General features: G+C 38.4%; 3 protein-coding genes across 6 annotated transcripts in view; 1 reads left to right on the forward strand and 2 right to left on the reverse strand.

Moving 5' to 3' along the window:
- Positions 1-443: 443 nt before the first annotated feature.
- Positions 444-3,127, reverse strand: sc5d (sterol-C5-desaturase). Its single transcript, XM_056263064.1, has 4 exons — positions 2,881-3,127; positions 2,654-2,786; positions 2,386-2,486; positions 444-1,203 (listed from the first exon to the last, which is right to left on the reverse strand). The coding sequence occupies exons 1-4, from the start codon at positions 3,088-3,090 to the stop codon at positions 757-759; spliced, it is 891 nt and encodes a 296-aa protein (XP_056119039.1). The 5' UTR covers positions 3,091-3,127; the 3' UTR covers positions 444-756.
- Positions 3,128-4,886: 1,759 nt separating this feature from the next.
- Positions 4,887-5,856, forward strand: anapc13 (anaphase promoting complex subunit 13). The gene is made up of 2 exons (XM_056263105.1): positions 4,887-5,027; positions 5,313-5,856. The coding sequence occupies exons 1-2, from the start codon at positions 4,929-4,931 to the stop codon at positions 5,436-5,438; spliced, it is 225 nt and encodes a 74-aa protein (XP_056119080.1). The 5' UTR covers positions 4,887-4,928; the 3' UTR covers positions 5,439-5,856.
- Positions 5,857-7,353: 1,497 nt separating this feature from the next.
- The window catches only part of arhgap32b (Rho GTPase activating protein 32b), a 137,238-nt gene continuing 123,395 nt past the window's right edge, over positions 7,354-21,196 (reverse strand). For all 4 annotated transcript variants that reach the window (XM_056263066.1, XM_056263065.1, XM_056263067.1 and 1 more), the window contains 9 exons: positions 20,616-20,698; positions 20,228-20,335; positions 19,948-20,093; positions 19,502-19,703; positions 19,213-19,358; positions 18,968-19,042; positions 18,100-18,873; positions 15,158-15,747; positions 7,354-11,070 (listed from right to left, as the gene is read on the reverse strand). In XM_056263066.1, the coding sequence (XP_056119041.1) occupies positions 8,839-11,070; positions 15,158-15,747; positions 18,100-18,873; positions 18,968-19,042; positions 19,213-19,358; positions 19,502-19,703; positions 19,948-20,093; positions 20,228-20,335; positions 20,616-20,698 (4,356 nt within the window). In that variant the 3' untranslated portion in view covers positions 7,354-8,838. The remainder of the gene's footprint in view (positions 11,071-15,157; positions 15,748-18,099; positions 18,874-18,967; positions 19,043-19,212; positions 19,359-19,501; positions 19,704-19,947; positions 20,094-20,227; positions 20,336-20,615; positions 20,699-21,196) is intronic.

Consider the following 21,196-nt stretch of genomic DNA (forward strand, 5'->3'; position numbering starts at 1 on the left):
GTCTCAAATCACACCAGAATAATGTGTGATTCAACAGCACCCTCTTGTGTGTGCCCTGATGCGCCACACGAACTGTTGCTATGCTACGAAGGACAATAAAATGCCAGTGATTTCAAAGGTACAAAGTTCACTATAAACAATCATGTAACACAAGCAATATAGCTTTCTTCTCCATCCGTAATTGGGCTTAATTACATTACCTGACCTCAGATTTATGTGCGCAATATTACAACACCAGTGAAATATATAGCTACTTTTTTTATTTGGAAAGAATGTGCATTTCATATAAAAAGCAAACCACAGAATCTCTTTTAAAACAAGATGACTAGATCAGTAAAAACCTTCACCTGGTCTCTGACCACTAAGTTCATAGATAAACAGAGCATACTGCTAATAGAAAGGTGAATAGGTTGATGTGAAGGGATAGTCCAGTCAATCTTCAAACATTCTTTGAATGTTTATGATTGCAAAATTATAGACGCTTACTTGTCAGAAGCCTGTTAATTCAAGTCATTCGTATTAGGTTACACAAAGGCAAGAAGGCAAAAATACCAACAGGGTAACCATAGTGAATGTTTCTATTTGGCAAAGATAGAATCCCTTTGTCTTTGCTTTCTTTAGGCAATTGTATGCATAACTGATTATTTTAGTGTTAAGTAGAGTTTCAGAATCTCATGAATAAGGACTTATTAAGGACATATTTTAAGAGCAGAAATCTTACCTTGAAACCCATTCATGAATCTTTTATGTGCCTACCTATTCTTTCTTGCCATTTTTATTATTATTAGTGTGGCCGTTTATGCTGTCTGAGCTCAGCTTCCCTTCTGCCATCAATTTCTTGATCTGGTCGTGCGGCCCCTTCCCCATCATGGCTGAAGGATAGCGGTAGGAGCCTCCGATGCGGTCCCACAGGGTGAAGTACTGCCCGTAGTTGTAGTCAAAGAAGAGGTGGTGGTCAGTGTGGTGAGCTGAACCATTGATTATTTGTTCCACCAGGCTGGGCACGCGGTAGTCCCCGTCATGGATGGAGATGGTCCATATGTTGACGAACACGTACAGGGCTAAGTACAGAACCTTGTGTAGAGGGAAGAGGAAGGGGTAGATGTGGTACGGTAGGCCCTGAAGAAATCCATCCACGGGGTGGAAAGCGTGGCTGGCGAACGGAGAGGGGATCTTCCACACATGATGTGGTTTGTGAAAATACTGTATATGAAGGGAAAAGGACGAAAAAACATGATTATATTTGCATATATCAAAGACATGGAATATACACCTTTTTCATATTTTCTGTAGGGGGAAATCTACATTATTTAGAATGGTTTTAAATATGTGTTATATAGAGAACACTTTTATTGGTAGCAGAAAGCATATTCAAAATAAGAAACAAAAGGTGTCATATGGATGTTAATATGGTGGATAAATTTAGCCTGACTACGTCAGACTTCGTACTTCCGCTCTATTCAGTTCGCTTCTGTACTCAGTCTGAGACATCGACATGTCTCTCAGTTTTCCTCCGGCCTGAAAACAGCCGGCCAATCAACGAACAGAGGGCGGGCTGAGAGCTGTGACGTAGACGCTAAGCACCGAGTTTAAGATTGGGGAAATCGAAAACGATCGCGGATATGGAGACACGGGATGCAATTGGCTCTGTTGTGGAGAATATTCCTGGCATTTCCAAACTTCTGAACAAGAAGAGTGTTTGGTAAACATTTTGAATGGAGGTGATGTCGTGGCCCTACTCCCGACAGGTTTTGGTAAAAGTTTAATTTATAAAATATTACAGATCGTCAGCGAGAAACTGGGGAGGCCAAAGGCCGGCAAGGCGATAGTTGTGATTGTGTGATTGATTCTCATTTGAAGACTTGACTGAGTGCCTGTGACCTGTTCTTTTGTTTCTAGCAGAGTTTGGTATTACCAGGCTAGGATAAATTCACAATAAAATATAAATATAAGATGAAAAACTTTTTTTTTTAAAGAAAAAGTTTGCAACTAACTGAAATAAATCAGTTGACTTATTAACAATTTGTAAAAACTAAAGCTATACAGAAATTTTAAAAGCAAAAATTAGTAAAAATGACAAAAGCACATAAAATTGCTAAAACTAAAATAAATAAAAAATAGTAATAATACTAAATAACACTGTTCTAAAATACAAATAGATTTTTTCTTTATTGTTTACTTTCTCATAATTTTCAAAGCATGTTTTCTTGGGAATATTCTTATAATTGGCTAATATGTTATAATATATATATATGTAATATGTTTTTCCTGTGTCCTTAATATAATCCTGTTTATTTGTAACATTACTCTTTATTTCCGCTTTTTTTTTACCCACTGTTAAACCAAATTATAATTATACTTTGCATTATCATATATCTTGAATACCTTATATATTAACTTGTGATGAAGGAATCTGTGGATCCAGTAAATGCACATGTCAGTGAAAAACAGGAAAGAGACCATGCTGAAAATAATTCCTGACCAACCTGAAAAAACAAGAATAAATAGTATGACATAGTTAATGCCCATAGCAACATGATTATCTCATATATGAATAAATATAACCCACTTGAAAAAGCAAAGCGTTGTCCATGTAGCACTTGTTTAGCACAAACTTTGATTGGCATTTATGACCACAGCTCTGTTTTCTTACCGAGGGGGGATTCATCGACTCTGTCGTACAGTTTGCTGTATCCTCTGACCTCAGCAAAAAACAATGCTACTGTGGGTATGCTGATATAGGGCAAAGACCACAAAGCATACTTTATTTCACGTTGCACCTGGTTCTGTTGACAAAAACAAAACAAAAACATATTTATTCTTGCCTCTGATGCAAAACATGAGAAAAGACACTGTAGGTTGCTAGATGCATAAACAAACCTCCAAAAATTGAGGGTGTTGCATTAATTTGTGGTCAAAAACGAAGAAGTAGCACAAAGCACCCAGGCCTAGATATAAGATTGCAGCACCCAGGTTGGTGACCACCATCAAGCCGATGATCTGTCGCAGAGGCTCGTCCTCGGGCCATGATGAGGGATACACATATGGAGTGAAGAAGTAATCATCTGCAACGTTCAACACTAGGTCCATCTTTGACCTTAAAAGATGGCCAGAAGAAGTGTGATTAACTGTCTATAATGTGACTAAAGAAGGCAGCTTCAAATTAAATCATTTGAGCATCACTGCTGTATTGTAAAAAAAAAAAAAAGATTAAAAGAAACACTAAAGTGCACTTTCCCCAATATTGTAAACAATACCTTTGTACCTCCCAAAGACAAAATGATTTAGAAAAAAGATTATACAGAATGAATGAAAAGTCTATGTTGTTGTTGATAATAAATGTTCATAGCTAAAGGCAAATGCTGTAATTATAAGAAACAATCAGCTCACCTGTAACGGTGTTTTTTAAGACACGCCAGCGAAGAAAATAACTTGTTGGGTTAAAGCCCTCACAGAGGCAGTCCTGCTTTCACTGAAGAAACACAAACGGACGCAGCCAATGGCGGCTCACTTCCTCACAGCGCGAGCCCGTTTCTTGACATCTCATTGGTCGATGCGAAATCTGGTCATGGCGTTAGTGATAGCAGGAAGTCCAACTCCTTTCCACGAATCGGTTCTTTTGAACAGTTCGATACAAAGAACCGATTGAAACAGATTCAATGATTCTTTGACGTCTTGACATAAATGCCTCATCATGTGTCCCTGACGTTCAAACGTTTTAATAAAACTGTATGAGACACACACCTTGTTCTCGGTTAAGTTGTATTATTGTTAAGATATTTATTGTAATTTTATCTGCCCTAGTTCATTTTGTTGTTGCCATGAGTCAGCTCATACAGTATATACATTTTAATTCAAATATAATTTGTATTTACAATTAATAGTGCTTAAATTCATTTACATCTATTTTCTGAAAAGTTGTTGTGCGTTTTAGTAAAACCAACTCATGCAAACGTAAAAATATTTCTAGTGCGTTCTTGTTCGTAACAATTCGTGGAAGATTCAATCAGACGGCTCCATCAGGTCCAAACAGATTCATGAACCGGCTCAACAGATTCATTGAAAAGATCTGTTCACAAATCGCACATCGCTACATTTATATACTAGTGCAAAATGCCCGTGCAAAATATTTTTTTTGTGTGTGTTTTTAGCAATTGTTGGTTTGGTGTGTTTGAGTGCTCATTGTTACAATTACACAGGAAAAGTTCAGTGACATTTTTATTTGTGCATGGTAGAAAGCATACTGACATAATGATTAGAGGATATTTAGAGTGGATACAGATACATGCCAGTGAAAGCGATAATGTTAAGCGCACCAGAATTAAATAATATATTAAGAAGTAAAAACAGCTACGCTGTTTACTTCTTAATATCTAGATAGATATTAAGAAGTAAACAGCGTAGCTTTAAATAAACATATTAAACTTTTACGCAGTTATCTGTTTTGCAGTTCCTGCCTCTGTTGTTTTCGGTTGCAAATTGCTGTTCACAGGCTTGCAGTGCTTTTGGCCGCATTTGTGCGCAAAAACCGTGGCAAAAGTATAAGCGCGGAAAAATGAAAGTTTGAAGAATACAGATCCTATTTATTTTGCATTAGCATGAAGCTGCAGCTTCAAAATGCATGAATTACACTTACGAATAACAGTTAAATGCTGCAAATATTTTTTTTTTTACAAATGAATCAAAGTAAATTAAAGAAACACTGTGATTACTCGGTTTTATTAATCTAGGATTGAATAGGATATGTCGTCATCAGAGAGCGACGCAACAAACAGCTGCGCTGGGGACAAGACTGTACCAGACATTCTCTGACTGTACGGATTTGTATTCTTACGTTCACAACTTGTACTGCACTCAATACACAACATAACTTACGAGACTGTGATTTAACGTAGTTTGATCTTTTGATTGTGTACCAAAGTCGGATCATGGACAGTGAAGTACAGAGAGATGGAAGAGTTCTCGATCTCACAGATGATGCCTGGAGAGAAGACAGACTGCCATATGAGGATGTGACGATCCCACTGGTGAGAATTCATATTTACAGTTTTGATATGTGCCTTCCGAATTAGGTACAGCAAAATTTAGCATGCCAATGATCGGCGCGTATTGTAATGCAGTCAGCAGTGGAAAGATGCCCCCCCCCCCAATCCCCATCCCATTTGCACAACATATAGTCAAATCAGCCACATATTTCACACGTGAAAATATTTGAATTAGACGATTTGAACACTTTATATTTGTATTATATTTTCCATAAATTGAATCTAAGCCCATCGTATGATGATTTAACACTTCTCTTTTTCTGAAAGAGTGAACTTCCAGAAGCAGAACAAGACAACGGCGGATCAACCGAGTCAGTCAAAGAACAAGAGATGAAGTGGTCAGATCTCGCCCTGCAAAGTTTGCATGAAAACACCCCAAACATCGGCAGTTAGATGGGAAGGCTCTGTCCTCTCCAACTGATCCTTCTGTGGGTGATCTGATCCAAGATTTATTTATAATAGAAAGAACTCGGACTCGTTTCTGAAAATATGACATTAACTGTGCCACTGTGATTTTCATTAAAAGTGTTTCATTGTTTTGATATCAAAAGAACTAAATAAAATGTTTAAAACTGAAGTGCAGTAGGCCTATCAATCCATTTTAGTTGTGTGCTAGTTGTTTAAACTGCCAGACATTTGGCTTTTTCCTCACAATTTACAAAATGTTCAAGGTTTCAGATTAGTTATCTAAAATGCACAATACTTCTTTCAGTTTTGTTAGTTGCCACCTACAATTGATCAAAAGTGACAGTAAATAAATTTATGTTAGAAAATATTCTTATTTCAAATAAACACTGGTCTTTGAATTTTCTATTCATCGAAGAATCCGGATTTTTTTTATCAAGGTTTCCAAAAAACAACTCTGACAATAAGAAATGTTTTTTAAGCACCAAATCAGCATATTAGAATGATTTCTGAAGGATCAAATGACACCATAATGGCTGCTGAAAATTAAGCTTTTTCATCACATGATTTTATTATATGAGAAAATATATATTAAAATATAAACAGTAATTAAATTAAATTGTAATATTTCACAATATTACTGTTTTTACTGTATTTTATCAAATAAATGCATCCTTGGTGAGCATGAGACTTTCAGGGTATGTTTACGATGTACAAAAAACAAACGTTTTTCCTTTGCCTTTTTCCATGTACAGACAACAATGTTGTCAAAATGATCCCCGTTTAGAAGGATCCGTGAAAACTACTAAAAACACTGTATTATTCATGCCAGGCCAGTAGTTGGCGATGTCACTTTGTAAAGAAATATTACAGGCCTATAGACTGAACACGTAATAATAGCATGCATGTGACGTCACAGTTTTCACAAATTCGCGTTTTTGTAGTTTACACAGAGACGATAACGGTATCGGTTTCAAAAACTTGCACTTTGAAACCCAATTTAAAAAGCTTGCATTTTAAATGAATGGCCAAAACGCATAAAAAAAAAAGTTTTCCGTTTTTAGTTGAAAACGGTGGCGTGCAAACATTGAAACATCTTACCGACCTCAAATTTTTGAAAGGTAGTGTACATTAGACTGATTGCAGGGACAGCCATCCCTTATACTGCAGTTGTATTAGAAACACACATAATATGAAACTCAAATGCAATTAGTCACTGGAAATATAATGTAAGCAAGCATGAAATAGCTAATAATTGAATTAAATGTATAAGCAGTAAAGAATGGAATCAATAAATCATTCCTTCTCAGGCTAAGCTTAATTTTATTTGGGTTCAAAAGTGACACTGAAATTCTCCAAGTGTTATCACAAATATATTTGAACCATGGCATATTATGTTTCAGTCATTGCCAACATGTATTATAATACTTTCTTGGTATTACAGAAATATGTGTTCAGCTAGGTGGGTCCTTAGGCAGATGTGTATAGGTTTGGGGGAATATGACCAAATAGCTATAGACTTACAGTACAATGGCTTGAGATTAACATATCAAATGCAATCTAGATTGAGATTTTTTATACAACAATCCATTTTGCAGCCAAATTAAATCAAGACTGTAGCTGTATTATATTACAGATTTATGTTGTATGAAGTATTTGTTAAAGAGAAAAATAGTAAAGTTTATTTATTTGTAAACTATACTTGAAAAGAAAATATTATTCCCAAAAATGTGCATTTAAAGACTAAATGTCATCGAGGCCAAAAGAAATCAGACTGCAGGGCAATAAAAGCTTGATTAAATTAGGCCATGAGGCTTTAATGCTAATGTTTGGGGTCAAGTCCTCATGAGGAGAATGCAGGCATGAAGATGCTGCATTAAAATTTCAGTTTGGTCCCATAAAATAGAGGTTACATATGAATGCCTTTATTTTTTTTGCACACTAGCCACCCAACCATTTTTTTTTTTTCACAGTCTAAAACAAACAAAAACAAAAAACGAGAAAACACAGCATATTAACTGTCAATCATAAAAATGCCGGCAAAATGAGAATGAACTTCATAAGACTTGGCAAAACACAAAAACATGTTATCAGGGAATCAACCACAAACATACAAATTATGCCATTGTGAGCTTGGGCTCACTTGAATAATCAAACATGAATTTTAAAGTTATCGCTACGCAATAATAATAATTACTGTCTGACAGAACGGTAACATGCAATGGCTTAGCAAAAGAACAAAACTGGGTCCACTGATCATAAACTGTCCTTTTAAATGATTAAAATATAGGTTTATCTCCATCTGAAAGAATCATTCTGAGAGCAATGTATATTGTCCTCATTGTAAAAGCACAAAGTTAAGCAGAATGAAATGAATGAGTTTTCATAAGTGGTTCCCCTTACAGAAGAAAAGTTATGGATCTATGTGAAATTTAGTAATACAGTTTGTTACAAAAATGTAAGTATGCCACTGGTCTTAAACCAGTCAGATACATATTTTAATCACTTAATGTATCAAAAGCTCCCTTTCAATCCCAGATTTCTCTGAAAGGGGAGAGAAATGTGTCGGAGTCACTTCACACAGGCACTCTCACTTTCAGTCATTCTCCAACACCTTCATGAATACTTCTGCAATCAAATCCACATTCATTGTTTGGTCCCTCAAACAACAAAGAGCAACCTATCCAAGCATAGTTCAGTCAAACCGTGTCAAGTTTTCAAATGAAGAAAGAATTCCAGTTGCTTGTGATTAAACCCTATCATACGTAATAGTAATGGCACAGTTTGGACAAAATGAAAAATGCACATTTTGGGCCTCCAACCTGAAGGCAGAAAATTAAGAATTTCATGTACCACCTAGTTGTGTAAACTGAGTGTAAAATTAAGGTAGGGTGACTTAAACAGGGGTTCCTTTCCACTGTTACTGTAACATCCAGAAAGTACACAATAAGGTACACAGAACTGTTCTGTAAAAGATAGATTACATGCATTTCTAAAATGCAAACCTTTACATTTAATTTATACCCCATCCCAGACCTTTTCAAAGAAATAAAACAGAACTAAAGAATCCCTTTTATCCAGTAGTACTTTTCAGATATACATCATCATTTCAGATATACATCTGGTTATGATTTATGTACCATTTGTCAATATCGCAGAGTATCTACAGTATATAACAAGTTATATCTCCATGTTTAAACAACCGAAAATATGGTACATTCAGTTCAGTAAAAAGTCTTTAACATTTCTTTGTACATTTAAAAAAAATTAAACTGAATGTAAACAGTCAGGCGGCAGTCCACTGTCCTGCAGAGGCTGCCGAATTATTATAATTATTGACACCTACAATCATGTTCCAAATCTATCCCATTTGTCATTAAATGCCGGTTCACTCGGCATTAATCTCCGTCTCTGGCCTCTGCACTGAAAGCTCAGCTTGTATGAAGGCGCCCTGTCCTAAGGCTGTGGAGTATGCACGGTTACTGTGTGGAGTTGAGAAACCAGGGCTATGATAGGAGCTAGAACCACTCCGATTAGCTAGTGAGGTTTGGGACGGAGGTACCGGATGGTAGTCATCCAGGTTGTCGTAGTGTGACTGTGAAGTAACAGTGCCTTGTCTTTGCCCCTGTGACTGATGGGAGTAGGATCCACTGTGGTCTGCATCTGAATTGTCCGGTAAATGTGCGGGAAGACTAGACAGGTTGTAATGCTGCCGCTCTCTAACACTATGGGATCTCTCAGGCTTGGGTGGAGGAGCTGGCTTCACAGGAGCTGCTTGTTCATCTTCACTGGCGCTGCTTGTGGCTTTAACCCTGCATATGTGGCGATCCAAATCGGACCTTTCGTAACGAGGCTGGGCACTCCTGCTCTCCGAGTGTTCCTGCCAATGTTTACTGCTCAGTTGCTTTTCCCCTGGCTCAAACTTGGGGTCAAGATGGCTACCCTCTGGTAAGTGCTGCAAACTTCGTGGTGGAAGTTGCGATTGATGTGAATGGATGGACGAGTAGGTCCTGGAGCTGCCTTGTTTGCCGGTTTTGTCCCCCATTCCATTTCCTTGGCAGTGCTTCTCTGTTTCCATATACAACAGGATATCTGGATCGGAGATCAAGTGCCTGGGAGCATGCTGAGATCCAGGAACAATATTGTATCTCGCCTCCTTGCTTTCGGTGGTCATCAATACGGTTTTGCCAGGATCTGATTTGCTGCGCAAGTGTAACATGTCTATATCCACTGGCATGTAGGGCCCCACATTGTCATACTGAGACATAATAGAACCCTTCACCTTTTGCCTCGCTCTGCTTTCCCTGCGGATAGAGTGTATGCGAAGCCTCTCTGCTTCCTCTGGGTCCCACGCAAAGTAAATATTTCCCTTTGAACCACTGTAAGGTGGCATGTCCCTGCTTACGAAGCTATGCTCCTTTAAAGGAATGAAATGACGTGAAAGGTAGTGGTAGCCTCCAGATTTGGCTCCAGATCGAAGGAGAGGGGCACTGTCCCGACCACTGAAGGAATGGACATGCCGTAAACGGATCGTACCGTAATGGTCCACATCGTAGAAAGGGGCATCCAGAACATGAGAACCAGAGTAGGGGCTGTAGCGGTACTGAACTCTTCCATTCTCAAAGTAAGGCTGCAGTTGTGTGACATGATAGTCAGCTTGAGAGGGCGGTTGGTGAGACTTGCAGTGGTAGACTGGGCGCTGATAGTAAAATAACTCATCATCTGGTGGAACCTCAGTTCTGGTGACTGGCACTGAGCGGATAGCCGTGGGGGGCGCATGTAGGGAGTGGACCCTGCGGATTGTTGGGTACACGGTAGGTCCATCTACCTGGCTGTAGCCATGGGAGTGGTGCACTGAACTTGGAGAAACGTACTCACCTCTCGGTGGGCCACGAGATTTGATGGACTGGTGGTAGGACCTGGGTCCAATCGTATTGTATCGCCCATCACCGTGGCCTCTATAAGAAATCTGTGGCTCCGATTTCGACACGTAAGAAACGTGAGGTGGAACACTCTCTGGCCGGTAATGGTACCCTATTGTAGCCTGACCAGAAGTGGTTACCCGCTGATGGTAATATGCCTCTGGGGTGGGCTCCAATAGGGCTGCCTCCCCTTTTGAGTGGTAAATATAACCTGATTGATGAGTGGAAGACCTGCGGTGAGGTGGATGAGATTGTGGGGGAGTTTCCTCCACTGAGCCCCTCATGGATGTCTCTAAGATGGCATGAAAGTTGGCGGGGTTTGCTGCTTCAGCGTTGCAGAGAGCCGCCATTGCTAGTTTACTTTCAATCGAGCGAACAGGGGGTGTTGGCGGTGTCACTCCCTGAGTGTGGTGTTGAGGAGCGCTATCTCCCTTTGGATGGACAGGCTTTATGGCTTCCCATGGTTTTTCCACAGGATCAAGAGGTGCAGCCGGGGATGGCGCAACTCTAGCATTGGGCTGCGATCTGGGCTGAAATTGAGGCTGTGCTTGTGACTGAGAATGAGGCTGAACTTGAGCTTGAGACCGAAACAAGGCAATAGGTTGAATCTGTATTTGAGGCTGAGGCTGAAGAATTGCGACCAGTTGATCTGCCGCCTTTGTGGATTTCAGTGGCAGGAGCGTTTCAGTCATACGGATCTAAGGATTAAACCCAAACAAACACTGTTAGATATCTTACATATTTTCCTTTGATATTTACATGTGCTATAAATTTAGTTACTGATACCAATACCAGATTAATGATCTAATTATTCTTGATAACAATTTTGATACAATATGACAAATCTGAATGGTCATACAACATAACACCCACCCCCCACTTAAAAAAAACAGGCAAAAAAAGTAGTCTAAAAGTTCACATAAATTCTAAAAAACTAAATTAAAACAACATCCCTTGATCCAACATACTTCCACACATGGTTCTTGATGTTTTTCTAAGCAGGCAAACAGCAATAATGCTTAACCCCAGGGGTCAACCACCTCGCTTTTTTTCTTATCAGTGCGAAAGAGACTCAAACTCCATTGATTTTTGTCATACAGATAAGTACATAAATAAAAGTAGACATTTAATACTTTCGAATTGTGAACACTCACAATAAAAACAAAATGTTGTGCTTTTCGTAAAGTAAAGAAAATAAACATGATGCACGTTCTGCCATCTCAGTGTGAAGTCTATTCTGAAAAGCTTGAAGTGTCTATTTTTTAAATTAAGTAATATAAGAACAAATATTCTCTGTTTAAGTAATCAGTATGAAACCAACGAGAGGTACAGTTTCTCATGCGTCTTCTCATTATCCGTTATGTGACCACACCCGAGTGCGCACAAGCGATTCACATGCTAATTGTCCACGTGAAGGAATGTGAACCTGTAAACAAAGCATCAAACTTCATCATTCCTCTGCTTTTCATCGCATTCCAAACAGAAAACACACGGTGAGTTTACCTTGGATTTACCGCAGAAGAATAAGAATGCGATTTTAAGATAAGAAAGATTTTTAAGGCAAGTATTCTCTATTATATTAGTTAGCGTGTTATTGTTGCATAAACTTCACATTGTACTAGTTGAACTGGTGCCAGACTAAAATGTATGAAATCGATGGAAACATTTTGAAATATTAACTATAGACAAGTAGGCAACCTTTCAATGCTAAATAATTATACATGTATGACACGAGGATGTTTTAATGCTCTACAATATAAAACACAGCATGATACAAAAGTAGGCTAGTATGAGTGTTTAAACTAACATGATGAATATTAGAATGATTAGACCAGTGTTTACTGTTAAATACGGTGTTTGTGGATATCTGCTTAAACGTAGATGTTTATAATGTGCTAACAATAATGTTTCACAGTGAGGTGCAGCTCGATCACTTCAGTAAATGGTCTCTGCAAGCGCTGTGAGTTTGGGTGTTCCTTTTAATGATTTATAGTAATGGGCCGCATGATTCACGCATACAGCTTTCTTACACAAAAAATGTCTTACAAATTTTAAATCAATATATTGTTTTGTGTGAATGAGTGGGCAGGATTTTTTTTTTCTTCATAGTTTTGAAGCTAAAATTCTAGGCTACATGATACAATTTTCAAAAGTCTTGTGAACAAATATTCAGTATGAGTTTTATGGCCTATTTCAGTGACTTACTTTTCCCCCCCTACAAACCACGCATAAACGTAATTTTCTCAAAACTACAAACTTTTACACACATGCTGCTCACTGTATTATTGTAGCAGAGTTTGTGCTGAATACAGTGTAATCAGACTTTAGCAATGAAAATGTTACAAGTAACAGAAATAAGCACACATATCAGGGCATGTCAAAACACCTCCAGGGCCCAGAAAACACCTCAGACACTTTTAGAGGGTTAATAACATGCTATTCAAAATTTGAACTTACAATGGTAAAGCCCTGGATGATCAATATAAGGGCTGCACGATATATTGAAATGATAGCAATATCACAAGTGTACATATTGAGATATGCATATCGCAATGGCTTACGATAACTGAATGATTTTAATACGTCAAAAGATTATAAAAAGTCTAAGTTTTAGGCCAACGCAGACAGCACAGAGTAGACTGGACACATGACTGTTACATACATGTGATATGCTTAATGTTATTAGGCGCAATAAGCGAAGTAGGGCCTACTCACGCGCACAGGAAGCTGTCTCTTGCGTAATCCTGATTTCAGTTCTCTTCTGCAGCGTATATGGCCATATACACACAAAATTATGTCAAAATACCCGTCTTGGTGAGTATTCATGTAAACACAGTCAGCTATGTCTTAAGTGGAGTAAACAGTTGAGTAAGCGCGTATGTAACAATATATTGGATCTGTGCAGCTCTTAAAGTGACAGCAGCCTAATAAACCTGCTTCAGTCTGTGTGCTTAATATTAATCAAAAAAACAAAAGACAAAGAGAAAAATCACATACTGCTCTTGACGAAATAACTTTTGTAGCTTTAATAAGAATCAATTAAATACAGTGACGACTAAGTAGTGTTTTATTTTTACATTTGATCATTCAATTTCTGAACTCTAATGGAGGCCTACCTGAAATCCTAAATACCCCTGGTTTACACTGAAGTTAAAATGACACTTACTTTTATTAGGGCTGTCACGATTCCTCAATTAAATTAGAGTACTCAATTAAAAAAAATCCTCGATTGCAATTTACCCATGCCAAGTAACCGGCAAAATACCAGAAGTGGCACATTCCAAGGACGAGAATCCATGAACCACATTATTAGACCGTTTCTAAGGCTGCACAATGTATTAAAACCATTTAAAAACCATAGTATAGCATAGTGTTATTGTGAATTCACAGACTGCGGTTCAATCAAATAAATATATGCCCTGAGGGTTATATATATATATATATATATATATATATATATATATATGTGTGTGACCCTGGACCACAAAACCAGTCATAAGGTGCACAGGTATATTTGTGAGCAATAGCCAACAATACATTGTATGGGTCAAAATTATCAATTTTAATTTTATGCACAAAATCCTTAGGATATTAAGTAAAGATCAGGTTCCATGAAGATATTTTGTAAATTCCCTACCTTAAATATATGAAACATTTATTTTTTTAAGTGGATGCAGCAATGTAGAGGACTTCATTTGGACAACTTTAAAGGTGATTTTCTCAATATTTAGATTTTTTTGCACCCTCAGATTCCAGATTTTCAAATAGTTGCATCTCGGCCAAATGTTGTCCTATCCTAACAACCATCATATAACCTAACACCAATACATCAATGGAAACTTATTTATTCAGCTTTCAGATGATATACATTTCAATTAAAAAAAAGTGTACCCTTATGACCCTTATTGGTTTTGTGGTCCAGGGTCTCTCTCTCTCTCACACACACACACACACACACACAGTAATGCTGTGAGTTTGGGTTGCTTATAACGTTCATCTGGGAATGCAATGTGCGCCATTTCGTCAAATTTATAAATGTAAATCATTCATGTTTTTAAATATGCAAACTGTTGTTCATCGCGATTTCAAAATATAAGTTTAAACCCTTGCTCTGAGTTTGCATGTTTTGATGTCCACATATTTCTGTTCAAGAGATTACAGTGGCTGTAGCATTTTAATGGTTACTTCACATCCTCTCTATTCTGAGTTTCAGTTTTTACCCTCAGGATCTCGACTGAGATTTCCCTCGGTTAGAAGTAACAGGTATAAACATTCATTTATTCCTACTTCCATTTATCTGTTCAATTTGGGTATGGGGGGAGTAGGTGGAAGGAAGTAGTTGTTTGGGTTTTGTGTAGGTACTGTGTGTGTGTGAGTGTGCTTATTTTAGTGTTAATTTGTAAAGGTACCTTTTAACTTTTACTGAAATTATTAATGTATTGTAAATTATCCTTTTGTATGCTGTCTTGCTGTAAAATCAATTGCCCTTCGGGGACATATACAAATATAGTAAAGTAAAGCATTTCTATCATAAATAAGTGGCCAACTTAACTTCTGGTTATGTATGCTGGTTATATCATTTTCAGTATTTAAATATATTGAAATAATTAATTTTACAAACTTAAACCATTACCATATCGTATATCCCGTTATTTAACAAGTTATAGGATATCAAATTTTTCTTCAATATCGTGCAGCCCTAATGAATATTTATAACAATGTAACGTTTAGCCTTGGTATCTAAGTACTAGCGTGACTGACATCCCTGCATGTGCCACTACTTACCTCTGAGCTGGGTTGTTGAATGACAGCATCCTTGCTGCTGATAGTTGGTGTGGTGCTTGTGGTTTTGGCTGTGCTCACAGGGGTCTGGCCCACAGCAGGCTGCTGCCTCTCTGGGCTTTTTTGTGTCTGAGAAACTTGAGGTGGTTGACTAGAAGGCATAGCATTCTGGCTTGGGCTCTCAGGTGAGACAACATCCTGGTTGTTGCAGGAAATGCTAGATGGCTTCCCACTATCAGCTGTGTTAAGGTGCAGACTGACTGAGTGAGTTAGTTTTTCAGGTGGGGTGGATGGTGGTGAAGACGTAGGAGCGGATATCTTTGAGACTGCAGCTTCCTCCAGGAATGGCTGTGATAACAAGGAAGGAGCAGGAGGCCAGTCCAGGGTGTCCAGTAACTCTTGTGGCTTAAGAGGGGACACTGGTGTAGGGGGTCCAGAGGATTGCCTCTGAGACAGAATGGAGGCCTGCTGAGCAGATTCAGCTAGAGCTAGTGCAAGCATGCGGGCAGCGTTCTTTGGTGGGGGAGGGGGAGGGATGAGGGACACAGAGCTGACAGGGACATTGCCCTTTGGTGAGTCCAGAACTACGGCTCCTATGGATGGACAAAACAGAGGGAACTCAAACAAGGCAGGCAGGCTAATATTCACGAGAAAGGTAAGAGAGGGGAAATGTTAAATTTCTACTGATTGTGGACAGATTTCTCTACATTGAGGGCACTCATGCAAAGCGTTACTGGTAAAAGCCTGGTGAACTAAACCTGAAAAATCAAATAATTATCTTATGAAATTTAAACAGTGTACCTTAAAGGATCATTTCACAGTAGCATCAGGGTCAATGACATGTTAGTGTATATATATATATTTTTTTTATTAGGGCTGTGTATCACCAACAATGTCACGATACGATACGCATCACGATACTAAAGCCACGATACGATATGTATCACGATATGGATCAATTTGGAATTTAAATTTCTTTTGAGCAGAGTTTAGTAACAGTATTATCTGTTTATTGAATAACCAGTGTTATAACAGTGATAACTGAACAACTATTTTGTTTTTTTAATAAAAAAAAAAACAATGAGTTAAATGAAATAAAAAAAATTGTCACAAAAAAGCTTAGAATGGCTCTTCCTTTTTTAAAAAAAAAGTCTCTGCCTCAATAACTGAAATGACAATTAAAGTGTCAATTATAGTGACAGTGAAGCGTGTCGACAATGCTCAATGACTAAACAAAACTTAAAATATTCCATAAAAGCAAAAACTGTAACAACTTAAATTTAACTTAGTTAAACTCTCTGTGCAGAAGAGAGTGACAGCAGAACGTCTCGCTTAACTTCATACAACCGGGGAATTGCCGCTTCTGTTAAAAACTGACGAGTTGGTATTGTGTAGCGTGGCTCACGCTCGTGAAGCAATTGTCTATTCTCGACAACGCTGTATGGCCGTAAATCCTGACATATGAAGCGCATTAATGCATTTGTAATCTTTTGAGAGTACTGAGACGTGGGTGGGAGTTTTGAGATAAAAGCATCAGGCAACTTTGGCTGCTTCTGAGATGACAGGTGTGTGCTGCGACCAGGGCTGGCTGGTCTGGATGATGTTTTGCCATATGCAGAGAGAGTACTTAACTTTTGTTTTGCAGGTCTTGCATATTACATGACTCATGTCTAATGTCTGACTCTCCGGTTTAGTGCAAAACCCCAAATTCTCCCATATTTTTTATTTTACTTTTGTCGGCGGTGGCAAAATCCTCTTCTCCATTTTGAATGTCTTGCGCTGCTGCTTGCGTTGCTAAAATTAGCGCCAATTGACGTCACGTGATAATTGGCTACAGTCAGGAGTTCATGACAATGTATGGTTGTATCGATATTCTGAGCACAGCCCTAATATATATTAATGCTGTCAAATCGATTAAAAAAAATTAAATCACACATTTTTCTGTAATAAACCCAGATTAATAAAACCTAACATTAAAGTTAATATATTTTTATATTGTAATAATTTCACATGTAATCTCCAAATTAATGTAGAAACAAAAACAGTGGCCTATATTTGTTTAATGGCATCTATTTATGAAAGAAGGCATCACCGATACCAATACTGCTACTGATTTCTTTTTTCCTCAATTTTAGCCATTCATTATAGCCATTCATAATTATAGTATAATTAAAAGCTATACATTTTTTACCATTTATTAGGCTTTAAATAATAAAACAACTTAATTTAAGTGAACTTAAAACAATCTTCCTGTGCCCTTCAATATGTCAGGGATATTTTTTTTCTATTGGCCCAGTCTGACTGGTTCAGATTTTTACTTGCCCGGTCAAAATGCACAAAAAGTTATTGTTTTCCCTCGTTTTTCTTGTAAACAGTGCTTTAAGATTTTTAGGTAGGTCTAACAGGTAGGATATATACAGAAACTGAATAAAGTTATCAAACACTGTAGTCTTCACTACATAAATCATAAACTAAATATAGATGAATCCTTATCAAAGCTACACATATTATTCAGTCAAGAGCAGCGAGTGATTGTCTCTTTTTCTTTGTTCTTTGATTAACATTAATGGCAGACATCACAGCAGCACTTTTTTTGGGCTGCTGTCACTTTAAGATCTGCCGCTGCTGCACATCACGCAGATCTGACATCCATCCCATTTTCTCACAACTCACAACTTAAAAAGTTAATTTAAGACTTAATTTAACTGTGCTTGCGAGGATACTCAACACAACGGTAATTTTGGCATAATTTTGTGTGTCCGTTCGAGCGCTGTCTGAAGAGGCTTTCTGTACGTGGCTTAAAAGCATTTGCATGAATAAGAGCATGATCATATTGTAACGCTAGCCAAAGAATGACGGCGAAAAAACGGATGCTGCGTTAATTGCATTAAATATTTTTAACGCAAATTTAAGCTATCATATCCATGTGTTTCAGTTCAGCTTACCTGGCTGCTCTTGAGAGCAGGTATCCTGTGGTGTCTGTGAACATTCAATGCTTGATATGTCTTTACTGTCTTTACTCTCAAAGGTAGCAGCTTTAGAAAGAAGCTCTTGTTGAATGGCTTCACCCAGGGGCAAATCAGTGGTTCTTGACAGAGAGCTCAATTTTGCAGGAGAGTCGAGAGGAGATGGAGGGGAAGAGGGCTGTAGCGCAGTTCTCTCTGGTCCTTTTCTTAGAATGGAGGCAGATGATTCAGAGATGCTTAGAGGAGCCATAACAGCTGACTTCTCACTGCTCTCAATTGACTGAACAATTTCAGTTTTCTCTGAGACAGATGCAGGGGGCAGTTTATTTCTATCCTTTAAGGCTGGACTGTGGACTGGAGACAAAGAAAAGCTTGTAACTTTAGCTCTTACTGGCGAGACCGGCTCTGAGCCACTGGCACTGCCCTGACTCCTCTTTAGACTGTTTGCATCTACGTCAAGTGACAAAATGGAAGTCTCTGCCAGAGGAAGGCTACATTGAAAAGACATGGGGTCAAAATCTAAAGAGGCCATGCCAATGTCAGGGGGGCTCAGGTCCACATCATCAGCGGAACGGGGTGGGGAGATGAGAGCAGGCACACAAATTGGACCATCATCCCCATCACTGTCCCCTTGGTCCAGGTTGTCATACGAGTTACAGTGTTGCCTGCTATCCAGCAGGTCACCATTGAAAGAAGCAGAGAGAGCATCACTGCTGGAGCGAGGTCTGCGTGGCCTGTAAACCTTAGACTCTCCTGTGTTAAAGGAAAAGAAGGAACGTCGTCATTTCACAATGGTTGATTTACAAGTTTATTCTGAGCATTTTTTGAGATTTAGAGATCTAGTTACCTTCAACGTTATGCAGAGAGGTGAGAGATTCCTCACTTTTGGCAGACCGAAGAGTACTGGTGTCTCCTCTTCCTCCTGAGCAGTGAAAATAAAGTGGGAACAAAGTTAATACAAATTGCTTTTACATGACATTACCACAAAATGAACCCCTTTGGCATGATGTAAAACCTGATTAAACACTGGGTTTATTTTTTGTGATAATGACCATCTGACATTCTGAGATGAGAAAATGGCACAACACTAACCAGCCAATGCCATGGCCTTGAGTTCATTTGGTTCACTGGGATTGCGGTGTAGTTTGCGTTTAGACATCGAGGAAGACTTGCCCAAGTTGAAAAAAGACCGCCAACTGCCGACTGGAGACTTTTTAGACTTTATGGGCTGCCGTTTCCTAGGTAACAAATGATAAGAGGCGCAAAATGTATCTCTATGAGAATAACAGGCATAAAGTTGGTCTCTTTATGACAACAGAAACACTGACATGGTTAAAGATTTATTTTTAAATCTTATTATTTAAATCTTAAATCATTATACCTCTCAGTGGGGAATTCAATGACTGTGTGGAATTTTCCCTGTAAGGCTGCAGGACCCTCTCCCACCTCTATGTACTTGCTGTCTGCAGTGATGGGCGAGTTGATCTGGGCCTGGGTGCGTGCCTGTGCCTCTTCTAGTGTTAGCAGCTTTGTGGATGGAGAGGGTACCAGCAAAGATTTAGGCCGAGACAAAGAATTGTGTCCTAAGAAGACAAAGACATTTGTGATGAAAATGTAGCAATCAAAAAAATAATGTTTTAACAAATGTTGTTTAAAAAAAATACTTGTTTGGACAATTGATATGTATCCTGAAGAAGGCTGTGTAGCCAAAACACATAGATCTACACTTTTAACAGTTTTTAATGATTTAGCCCAGCAAATTAAAGGCTTTTTACTTCACTTCAGTGCCTTGTCATCTTCATAATTGAAATCTGTTTGTGTCCATACCTGTTCCCTCTCGTATGAGTGAGCTCAGTTTGGGGCTGAAGAGAACATCCACGTGGTTGAGGATGAACTCCACCACAACCGACTGAATCCGGACCTCCATGAAGGCTGCTGTTCCGCTGAAGCAAGCTGATTCTATTTGCTTTGACCTTTTTTTTAGAATAAAAATCTAATATTAGTTATGAATAGTAGGATTTTTATATTTATAGTTATAAAAATTGAATCAAGAAGTATATCTGTTTTCACATTGTATGAAAACCGTTGCATCATGCAGAGATCGTACCTCAGTAAGTTTGGAGCCCAAACGATGGCCAAATTCTTTGTATGCATGTTTGTTACATAGCTGAAGGTTGCTAAGTGGGAAAGATGCCTCATAAGAAACTCGAGGGTCCTACAAGAGAAACATGAATACTAAACATTAAACCTGCTGATGCATTAAAATCAGACGCTAACAAAAATTTGCATAATGCACTTGATTCAGGAGCAAACTCATTTACGTGAACAACGTTGTAATAACAGCCTACATTTTCCTCAGTCATAGACGTACTTGAACCTCATTAGTAATATAATTAGTACGCTTAATGCAGTAGATTATTAAAAAAAAATTGGCTTTTGAAGAGATCTGCAAATCCGCTGACAACCAACAGAGGGCACTGTGGTCATTTACAAACCTATAATGTGGGGGCGGCAGCTGCTGAATGACATCATGTATTTTGATCAGCCTCTCCTCATCAGTGGCTGCTGACACAGCCTCCTAAAAAGGAGAAGAGCAGGTGTAAATCAGGGTCACTGTATCTAGTGCAGCTCAAACCAACTAACATATTTTTCAAACCCATGTTCACACTGTACTGCAGAGTGAAGAGCACATGGTCAGTCCCATTTCCTGTGCATTATAGTTTTACTGATTCCATAGCAACCAGAAAACATGTATGCAGTCTTTACTCTGTCCTTTTTTTTCATTTGCAGTGACTTATCACGAGATGCTGTAAATGTCAGTACTGTGTTTGGCATGTAGCTGAACTCCTTGTGAGGGGCTCTGGGCTCTAAGGAGCAGGGCTCTAAGAAACAAACCATTCATTTTGTATGCTCATTAAAAGCAATCAATAGAACAAATAGTATCAAGCCTTCAATGACTACTGCACTGTTTTGCCAGTTTATCACACCAAGAACTAAAAAGGTTATGATATCATTGTTGTTCTAGTATAATAGGTGGTCTCAGCTGTAGCTATTTGTATGACAAAAAGTGTAATTT

This window comes from Rhinichthys klamathensis, unplaced genomic scaffold, assembly GCF_029890125.1.
Source record: "Rhinichthys klamathensis goyatoka isolate OS25496 unplaced genomic scaffold, OSU_Roscu_1.1 h1tg000197l_1, whole genome shotgun sequence".
Classification (NCBI taxonomy): domain Eukaryota; kingdom Metazoa; phylum Chordata; class Actinopteri; order Cypriniformes; family Leuciscidae; genus Rhinichthys; species Rhinichthys klamathensis.